This window comes from Myotis myotis, unplaced genomic scaffold (assembly GCF_014108235.1).
Source record: "Myotis myotis isolate mMyoMyo1 unplaced genomic scaffold, mMyoMyo1.p scaffold_m19_p_17, whole genome shotgun sequence".
NCBI classification, from domain to species: Eukaryota; Metazoa; Chordata; class Mammalia; order Chiroptera; family Vespertilionidae; genus Myotis; species Myotis myotis.
Window position 1 is genome coordinate 9789189 of NW_023416321.1, and position 10104 is coordinate 9799292.

The following is a 10104-nucleotide window of genomic DNA, read 5'->3' on the forward strand; positions in this document are numbered from 1 at the left end:
TGTCACGCAAACGTACCACCACCTATGGGGCCTCGTGGTATTCCTGCCACACCCCCTCGCTATGTTAAAGTGTCCCCTCCCCTTGACCTACCTCTCCCCAGTCACACAACCACTGGGATATGCCCTGGTAATGGGCATCCTAAAGACGAGGCAAAGAAAGTGCAGGAACCCTTAACGGACCACACACACACATACACACACGCTTCCCCGGCCAAGAGAGGAGACCATTGGCAGGAGACAAGAACAGGTTTATTAGGGCTCTGGGTTCAGGGATGCCTAAGGTCTGAGTTTAACTCGGCTGGTTCTCGAGGCCCAAGGAGCAGGCCAGGGCAGTGAGAAGTGGTGACTCGGTGCTAAAGCCAATTTTTTTCTCATTTCAGAGTCTCTGCCCCGAGACCTCGGGAGTTGGTTCTGGGAGGTCCTGGGCATACAGAGGGGCCTCTCCTATCCCCTGGGGTCTCGGAGTTTTTGCCAGGATTGGGGGAAATTATCTGGGGGCAGGGAGCCTCGAATGCACAGCCTTCATTTCAGTAATGACCATTTAATTTGTTCCTTGGCAGACTGAAGAACCTGGGGTGGGGAGGAAGGTTGAGAGAAAGAATTCAGGGGAATGTCAATGCCTTGATACTGCAGGGGGGGGGCTACAGCCCACCTCCCCTGTGTCCCTGCAACTCCTGGTCACTAGGTGACAGCAGCTCATCTCTACCTGACTTAAGCAGGGGATAGGGCGCCAGAGGAAAGCGCAGTCCAAACTGGCTGCAGGCAGCTCCCAGCCCGGGCCCAGGCCTGCCCGGCCCTCTGGTTTCTGCATCTGCAGGGGTGGGTGTGGCGACAGGCTCTGTCGTTCCCATACCGTGTCATGCTAGCTCCTGCCCACAGTGCCACGTCCAGGCAGACACTGGGCCCAGCCTGACGCTGCCTGAGCAAAACTCTAGGTCTGCCCTTGGCTGGCAGTGTGTCTGTCCTCCACACCCAGCCCCACCCTCTGCTGATGTGGCACAGCTGGCCAACAGTGGCTGGCCAGACACAGCCACGGGACACCTGCGCCCGGGTCGTGCAGGCTCACCTGCAGCTGAGGAAACAACCGCAGGCCAGTGCTGACGCAAAGGCGTACCAAGGCGCGCACACAGCCCCAACACGGTGGTGACGCCACGTATGCCTCTCCGGTCGTCCCTCCTGCCACCCAGCCTCACCCCCTTCTGAAGGCTCGTCCCCCAATGTGTGTCCCTTCTTCCTGCACAGTCTCCCTTCCTCTCTCAGGGACAGCATGGCCCGGGGGGGGGGGGGGTACTCCTGCTTTTCTTGCCAGAATCCAACTTTCTCCTGGTTTCATCCTCCACTCGCTCGCTCCCTGCGACTTTCTTGGTTTTTACTCAAGAATTCCATTAAAAGGGCTGTGTCTTCCTTCTTTCTCCCTTTGGAAAAGGAGGAGCTGGGCAAAGAGTTTTCCATGCACTGGCTCACCTAGTTTTCATGATAACTCTGTGAGGAGTGTCCCATGATTGTGTGAGGCCCAGAGAGGCTGAGAAACTTGCCCTCGGTAACCCAGATTCTAGGTGGCAAAGCGGAACATACATGCCTGTGCCTGCTCTGCTCATGCTCCCTAACCTCTTTGGACCTGAAACTGCCGCAGGGCTGTCTGTATTCCTCCCGGCAGGGTAGGGGGAGGCCTGGGAGCCACGAAGAGGGAGAGGCAGGGTGAGCACCAGGGCAGTGCAGGCAAGTGAGCAGCACACCCAGGGCTCCGCACGGATGCTACACACCCATCTAGGCCTGGGCCACCACAGCAGGAGGGAGTTAGTGCCAGGGCAGGAAGCTCCATAAAACCAGGATTAGTCTGTGCAGAGAGACCTGCGGGCAGACAGACGGAGGTCAAGCAGTCAGCCTGATAAGCAGGAAGTTTGCACAGCTGGGAAACTGTCAAGCCACAGATCCAGGGACCTCCCCCTTGCCCCACATGCACCCCCAGTTAGGACCATGCAGGGGACTGGCGGGGATGGAGTTTTCCACAGCCAGGGGCTAGGTGGCAAGTGAGGAGTAGAGCAAGTGAGATCTTACCACGGGCTCCAGGGTCCCTAAACAATTACAGCTTGGACCTTAACATTGAGGGGTGAGGGTTTGGAGGAAAACTCCTATTTGTTGTCCTTTCTGGGCGAGGGGGAGCATCAGGGCCTGCACCCCGGGATTGCTTTGGGGAAAAGTGACCCAGCCATCTCCAGGGCAGGCATTTACCGCAGGGTTTCAGTCTAACGATACCAAGCCAGGAGATGAGGTGGCTGCCAGTAGGGTGTGCGTCAATGATCAATGCCCAGCTCGGCACCACCCCGGAGACTCTAGCAGCCTCCCGTGACTCTCCAACAGACGGCCTGTCACTGTCTAATCCCTCCCGCACCCTGAATTCTCAGCCTTCACAGCCCCCGCTGGATCCCCCTCAGAGGTGCTGCTCTCCGCCCTCTAGCCCAAGGCAGATGTTGGGGGCCTACCTGGGCCACACTCTGCTCAGTCAAGCCGCCGTCATCTGCCTGTGGGGAAGCAGTGGCAGAGGGTGGTCAGGCCAGGGCGGGAGTAATGGGCTTAGAAAGGGAGGTGAAGGGGTGGTGGCGAGGGGTGCAGTGTTATGGGATCCGGCACTGCACCTGGATCGCCCGTGAGTGGAAGCCCTGCACCTTGTCACTTGGAAGCCAGGACCCCCGAGGCCCTGCCTATGGTGCCTGGAGAGTAAGGGAATGCAGGGAATAAAGATGGGAGGAAAGGTTTACTTCAGACAGGAAAGCCACACGAGGCAGGGCCACTCTATCTAGACTGCCACTCCCCAACTTCAAGGCCAAGGCAGCCACCGGTATCTCTCTGGCAGTTTATTTCCCCAGTCTGTATTTCCCACCAGGGAGGAGGGGGAGCTACTTGGTGATTCTACAGGGGGGGAGGACAGCAGATCTCTTTTACTAACTGACACCCCCAAACTGCTGCTCCCCCAAGTGCATCATCCCAGTAATTGCTTCTGCTAGAGGAGCTTGCCCCCCCCCCCCCCAGGCCCTGGCAGCCCCAGCACAGGGAAGACAGGAGCCGGGGAGGATGGGAAGGGTAGCCTAGAGGAGATAAGGGCATGCAGGGGACTCTTACCCTAAAATTCACTTTCTGGATCACTTGCTGAGGGTCGCTCTCCAGAATCACGCTACACGATGAGAGAGAAGCCAGGAGGGAAGTCAGTGACATGATTCTCCCCTCTGCAGCCTCTCGCTGCTAAGCCTCGTCCCTCAACCACCATATCCTGCAAAATTCCCCTCCAGGGGACCTTCCCCCTGATATTTCTCAAGGAAGAACTCTCCCTGACCATGGAGACCCCTCAACTCTGGTTCTTCTATACTTCAAACCTGCTGGTCAGACACTTGGTCATCATTGGGCAGAAGCTGTGCAATAGAGTGAGTCCAGGCCAGGAACACTGGGTGTCAAAAGCAGGGGCTGGAACACTCAGAGCTCTTGAAAGTTCACTTCCCCTTCTGGGTCAGGGTTGGATTCAGGAAAGTTCAGAGAAGGAAGGGAGGTCCCTTGGGGTCTCTATCTCATTTCACTAGTATTCTGTGCCATATACAAAAGAAATGGGAACTCCAGTGTCTGTCCTAAGCCCTGCCCCCCATTTTGTAATTGTGTGTGCATGCTTTCCTTAAAGGGTTCCCCCAAATTGTATATACTTCTGGTTCCACAAAACCCGGTCTTATTCCATCTCTCTTGGGTCTCAGCCATTAGCACAAAGCCTTGCAGTAACAGAAAGTCAATGGGGAGGGAAAGGAGAGGAATTCCATAGTCCCCCATCTCCCAGAGCTCCCTGTCCCCTCCCCCCGGGCGTGTGGTACAGTGCCATGGAAAGAGCCCAATCTTGAACCATGCCCATGGTTTTAGATCTTGGCCCTGCCGTGTGACCTTGAGCAAGTCACTTGAATCTCTGAGCCTCTGTTCCCTCATCTCTAAAATGGATGTAATGATAGAGCGTGTGGGTGTTTTTAAGATAATTAGTTTCTAGTATCCTTTGCCCCTGAGTGAGAATTTCATTCTCTCCCCAGTTATTTCCCTCCATGGAAATTCACTAACCCACCCTTCTCATAAGGACACCCAGCTTCCTAAGAATAGCATACCAACCGCAGGTGACATTTATTGAAGGAGAACCGTGAACTTGACCGGCATCACCTTATTTAATCTCCATACCCTATGAGGTCGTGCCTTTATCATCCCCATTAGAAAGACAGGCAAAGTGAGGCTCAGGGAGAATCAGTAACCGGCCCAGGCCACATATCTAGGCAAGGTTGGAATGGAGCTCTGAGAGTGGGGGGTGTGGAGGCAACAGGGCTCCGCCAGAATGAAGTCCTTCTAGGGAGGGGCAAGTGTCTGCTGCCTGCTTCTCCTGGGCTCTGGAGAGCAAACCATTTCACCCAAACCCTGCCTATCCAACAGCCAGCCGCAGCTGGGCATCAAATCCCTTTCTTGTTTGCTTGACTTAGACTAACACTGACCTCAACCTCTGTCCTCATGAGTGGGGCGGGGGGATGAGATCACCGGAATATGCTGGGGAAAGGAGGGAGAAGGTGGCCAGAGGAGCCAGCAGTGTGCTGGGTACAATCTAGAGGGGATGATCTCCAAAGGCACCCCCCTCCGTGAGTGTCCCTGGCCACCCCCTCCTCACCCGCCATCCACAATCTCATCCAGCACCAGGAAGGCTCCATCCATGTTATCCATCAGCCAGCGCTTCTCCACGTTCTTCCTGAAGGAGATACAGCTGCTGAGCTTCCCCGTGGCCAGGAGGAACCAGGTCCCTGCCGAGGTGAGACAGACCCCCCCTCTCCATCCACACCCCACCACACGCCCAACAAGCACTGGGAAGGACAATGTCAAGGGCAGTGAGGGCATCGCCTGTGCAAGGGATTCCCGAGCAGAGGACAGGCCTGCTGCCTTAAACCCTCCTTGCCCAACCTCCTACACGTGGGGCATTGATGCTGTGCCCCCCATGGCACCCCTGATGCATCTCATAACTAGTTTAGATGCCATAGCTCTACTATACTTAACTGTGTTGACTAGGGAATGCATGTATTTTTGGATTTTCCTACTTTGGTTTCCTAAGGTCATGCCCACTGGAATAGATACTGGATAACTGAATTGGGGTCTGGTGAAAACCACCTTGAGCCTCAAGTCAGAAAACCTGAGTTTGAGTCTCTGCTGTGATATAAACCATTTGTAACCTCAGGCAAATCATTTCGCTTTTCTAGACCTCATTTTCTGGCCATACCTTCATATTGCCCTGCTCCGGGTGATACCATGTGGCTAGGTAAAGGGCAGAGGTCTTGGAGGGGGACGCTCCAGCTCCAGTCTTAGTCTGGTAGGGACGTCAGGACAAAAGCATGGAGGAAGAGCCCTGTCTTTGTGATGTATCAAGGCCTGGGGGTGGGGCCTTGAAGGGCCGAGGATCTCACTCACCTTAACACGTGGTTCAGGGACTCAAACAGGCAGGTGAGAACAGACATGAGCATCAGCTGAGGTTGGGCAAATATATGGGAGGAGGGAAACGAGAGAGCTTGAGATTGGGAAGGCCAAACGAAGACCTCAGCGTCTACCTGCGTGGGAAACTGTCCCTTTCCAGATCGACAGGGCTGAGACTGCCTGCAGCTTGACCTTGGAGCAGGGTTGGGAAGCACTAGAGTGGGACGCTGAGTATCCTTCTCTATGGTGCTCAAAACAAGGAACAAAAGTTCCTGCAGAGAACTTCACTTCTGGTCCCTAAGGAACCTAAGGGGCATAATGGGTATACCTTGTCCCAGAAAGAACCATTCTGGCTGCTCACCAACCCCCAGAGTTTAGAAGGAGGGGTACCCAGCTTCTACCCCAGACTCCAAGCCATTCCCCCACAGACAGACCCTCCTTGTCACCCCAACCTCCTGAATTCACCTCATTCTCCTGGGATGAGCCCACCACGTACAGGAAGAGGTCGATGCTGCTCTTGTAGACGATGGTCATGCCCCCGAAAAACGCAATCTCACCTAGAAGTAGAGGAGACTTTCCGTTCTGGCCCCTCCTCCCCATCTCCAGCTCTGCTCTTCTCCCTCTCTTTCATTCCTCCCTTTCTAAGGAACCCTTGGAAAGACTAGCACTAGGGACACTACCATTAGGCTACGCTGTGTCCTTCCCTCCACCCCCTATTTCTAGTGATTGCCTCATTCTGAGGAGTCAACAAACCCAGTTCAAGGTCGACCTTGCACCCCCCCCCCCCCCCCCCCCCGCTCCCACCATGTGCAATGCCCTGGACCAGTCCCAGGCCAGTAGGGGGCCCACAACTCAGTTGGCCTCTTCCCCTGAGAGCAAGGTCTAGGTGTGCAGGCGGTGGGAGGTTTGAGAGTGATGGTGTGTGTGTGTGTGTGTGTGTGTGTGTGTGTGTGTGTGTATGTGAAGGTTCCCCAGACGTAGAAATGAACAGCTGGGAAGGAGAGGAAAACAGAACCTCTGAAGAAAAGGAAATGGCCTGTGGGTGTGCAGGCCCGACGGGGACAGATGTATCCAGATGGAGAGGACAGGGCGTATCTGAGAGTTCTGGACGAGGAAGAGGAGGGTACTTACTGTCAGTCCGGTTGGTCTTATTGAAGACATTTTTCTCGAAGGCCATCTGCTCCTTCATAGAGGGGAATGTGTCATCATAATACTATGAGAAAGGGGAGGAGAAGGGGCGATAGCCATTCCCCAGAGCCTGGCTCCTCCATGGATGGGTGGCAGGGAATGGTGGGTGCTGGCCAAGTGCCCCATCACTTCTTTATTGCCCCCTAGGCCTGACTGCTCACTGTTTCCCTATAGACACAAATTGTTTTGAGGCCTTTGTTTTTGTTTTTTTTTTTTTTTTTTTTGGAGTCCTCTCCTGATTCTTGGAGGCTTTTGTATGTTGAGCAGATGTGCGGTGTGCTGAGGATTGGGGTGATCACCAAGTCATGCTGTTTCTACATGGACCTGAGTCTACAGGAAAGAGGGTAGAGCCCGGGGTCCTTCTTCTTCACAATAATAATCATAACTACTTTATTACTCCCATTGCACTGATGGGGAAACTGAGGAGAAGAAGTCAGGTAACTTCTCACAGTTGTAGGGGCAGAACTGGCATTCAACACCCAGGATGGTTTGACTTCCGGCAGAGTTATGAAGACAAAATATCTGAGGGAAAATCCCCAGGACACATTGCACAGTGTGTACTTAAGTCAATGCTGTTGTGTCTGGGTTCGGTGAGCCTCTCTCTCAGACTCAGTTTCTTAACCTGAACATGAATGTGTCCTGCTGGGATGAGGTCCTAAAACCTTTGACATTGCTGATCCACCTCTGACCATCTGCTGGGGCAAGGTCTGGTGAGCTCAGCTCTCAATTTTCTGAACGTGGATTATGCCCCTTAGTACCCCAATGGCAGGCAAATTAGTAGTCTCCCTGCTGGCCACTGAAGGCATAAAGGCAAACAAGCAAATCTATAAATTATTTCATAGCTAGTTTAGATACTATATCCCTACTATAGTCAGTTGTGTTGAGGTAGACATTTATTTTTGGACTAGAGGCCCGGTGCATGAAATTTGTGCACTGGAAGGGGGGGGGGTCCCTCAGCCCAGCCTGCGCCCTCTCACAGTCCGGGACCCCTCGTTCTTTACAGCCCGCCTGCTCCCTGCTCCTTGCTGCCGCTGCCGCAGAGGCAGGAGAGGCTCCCGCCACTGCCACTGTGCTCACCAGCCATGAGTCCGGCTTCTGGCTGAGCAGCGCTCCCCCTGTGGGAGCACACTGACCACCAGGGGGCAGCTCCTGCGTTGAGCATCTGCCCCTTGGTGGTCAGTGTGTATCATAGCGACCGGTTGTTCTGGTCCTTCTGGTCGTTCCGCCATAAGGGTGGCTTAGGCTTTTATTATGTAGATTATCCTAGGCCATGTTTACTGGGATAGATACCGCATAACTGATTAGTTTGTGCAGGGAAAGCCACCCTTCTGAGCTCCAAGCCAGAATACTGGAGTTCAGATCGCTGCTCTGATATTAACCCTTGTGACTGCAGGCAACTCATTTAGCTTCTCTAGACCAGGCCGCATTTCCTTCATTTGTGAAAGAGCTGGATTCTGTGCTCTCTAATCCTGCCTGGATCTAAATTCTTAGACTCCTCAGACCAAATCCTCAGTGTTTGCTAAGCTGTCGAAGAAAAGCGGAGGTTGCTTGTTTAGAATTTGGGGACCCGGACTCCTGGGTCCCAGGCTCAACACTCCACTGACCCCTGAAGGTCCCTTCCGCGCCCAGGGTCCAGCTGGCGAACGGAAAGGATGACCAGAGACATTTCGGGGGACATGGTTAGAATCAGGGCTCAGCAGTCTGACGGGGCTGGCAGAGTGACCTTTGCAGGGTCCAAGCGGAGCTGCTCTGAGTCACAGAACCCACAGTGGGTCTCTCCTGAGGCAGCTGCGTGGGGACTTTTGTTTTGGGGACAGAAGCACAGTCTTCAGGGGCCCTCGGGTGAGGGTGGGAGGTTACCTTGGCCAGCAGGCGGCGTCCGTCACTATCTAGGATGAAAACAGCCTTGATGGTGTAGAGGGAAGGTTCCTGCAACTGACACGGGGTCGGGGTGAGGGGAGCTCCGTCGGCCCCTGACTCAAGGCAGGTGCCCTGTCCTTGGTTTTACGGGCCCCGGGAGTCCATGCTCAGGCTCCAGTGACCCGCGCCTACAAGGTCCAGAGCCGGTGCTGGCCCAGTCCTGTCCCGCAGGGGCCCACTCCGGGCCTCTCCACTCCCAGCGGATGCCCCTGCAGGCCCCTGGTGGGCGCTCTGCCCAGTGTGCGGAAGGTCCGCCCGGGCCCAAGTTCTGTCATGCACTGACTGCTCCAGAGCCCGAGTCGGAGTGTATCACAGAACCTGGGCCGGGGCGACAGCGGTGCCTCCTCCTTCCAGCTGACCTCGGGGTCCAGGCTGGACCCCCTCTCTGAGCGCGCCCCCGTCCGCCCGCCGCCCCCGGGCGCCCCCGCCACTCCCTCCCTCCCTGCAGAACCTCCACCCACCCCACCCCCAAGCCGTCCCCTCGCTGCTCCAAATGGATCCAGAACTTCGGCCCCACGCGGACTCGGGACAGGCCTCCTCGGGAGTCCGTGCCCGCGCCCGCAGGAACTTTCCTCGCCGCCCGGCCCGGCCCCCTCCCTGGGCGGCTCGGGGGTGGCACCCAGGTCCCGGCGCCGGGCGTGCAAGTTGTGAGTGAGATGCCCCCCTCCCCACCTCGGCCCCGATTCCAGCCGCCCCGGCCCCCGGCCCCGCCCGCCTGCTCCATACCCGCGACCCCGCGGGCTCCCCGGCCGGGGCGGGCGGTGCTGGGGCCCCGATCTGGGCGGCCGCGGCCCCCTCCCCCGGGTGCGGACGTGGCCAGGCCTCGGGCCGCTGCATTCCGCTCGCCGCCTCGCGCTGACAGCGCCTCCCGCCGCCCCGCCCCGCGCCCGCCTCGCCCGTTCCCTGCGGCCCTGCCCTCCTCCGGGCCCGCCCCGCTGTCCCTTCCCGCCCGCTCCTCCCTGCGCCCCACACCCCGCGCCCCTTTCCCAGCTCCCTTCTTTCCCTCCCGAAAGTCCGGAGCCCGTCCTCCTTGCCCCGGGCCAGCCCAGCCCAGCCCCCTGCCTGTCCCCTCCTTCTGGCCTGCGGGTTTGGTTTGCGCAGGCTAAACGGGGGGCAGCAGAAAACACAGGCAAAGTCCAGTTTTGTCTCTTAACTACGGGTAAGTACCACGCGGACAAATACGATCGGGCCTCGGGGACAAGTTATAGCAGCGGGAGCCGATGGGGCCGGCTCTGGGGGGACCCTCTGCGCCCAACAGGTCGGCCCACTCCCGCCTCCTCCCGGGGAGCCATGGCCCCAGGCCCCGCTGAGGTCTCCCAAACACAGACAGGCAAACCTGAAGCAGGACAGACGCCTGCAGCACAAATGCTCCCAGCGGCGCCGGGCTTTGCCAGGCTTTAGCGTCTTTGGTGGAAGTACACCAGATGGCCAGCTTTCCCTTCAGGATCCCCAAGGCCAGTGGGAAAGTCCCACTCGGGGTCAACAGGACTTACCCATTTACCCACAAAACCCTCAGGCATCTGTTTTACA

At 56.8% G+C, this 10104-nt stretch overlaps 1 protein-coding gene across 10 annotated transcripts; it reads right to left on the bottom strand.

The window, feature by feature from the left end:
• Positions 1–227: 227 nt before the first annotated feature.
• COPZ2 (COPI coat complex subunit zeta 2) lies at positions 228–9458 on the bottom strand. Of its 10 annotated transcripts, XM_036340879.1 has the most exons (10): positions 9301–9457; positions 8515–8589; positions 6598–6679; positions 5932–6023; positions 5464–5519; positions 4676–4753; positions 3121–3172; positions 2484–2522; positions 2059–2096; positions 228–570 (listed from the first exon to the last, which is right to left on the bottom strand). In XM_036340879.1, the coding sequence occupies exons 1-9, from the start codon at positions 9409–9411 to the stop codon at positions 2076–2078; spliced, it is 606 nt and encodes a 201-aa protein (XP_036196772.1). In that variant the 5' UTR covers positions 9412–9457; the 3' UTR covers positions 228–570; positions 2059–2075. The 10 variants fall into 10 exon arrangements, 8 of the variants coding, with proteins under 8 accessions (XP_036196772.1, XP_036196769.1, XP_036196775.1 ...); XR_004972897.1 differs by lacking the exons at positions 2059–2096; positions 2484–2522 and adding an exon at positions 4506–4557; XM_036340876.1 differs by lacking the exon at positions 2059–2096 and having other exon boundaries at positions 9301–9411.
• Between the last annotated feature and the right edge of the window lie 646 nt (positions 9459–10104).

What these genes read in the sequence shown, in the direction of transcription:
- COPZ2 (XM_036340875.1), bottom strand. Translation starts at nt 9,411, where the DNA reads ATGCAGCGGCCCGAGGCCTGGCCACGTCCGCACCCGGGGGAGGGGGCC. An exon ending in GGGAGCCCGCGGGGTCGCGG is followed by an intron (nt 8,590 to 9,300) that starts GTATGGAGCAGG and finishes ACCCCGTGTCAG; the next exon opens with TTGCAGGAACCTTCCCTCTA. An exon ending in GATGAGATTGTGGATGGCGG is followed by an intron (nt 3,173 to 4,675) that starts GTGAGGAGGGGG and finishes CTCATCGTGTAG; the next exon opens with CGTGATTCTGGAGAGCGACC.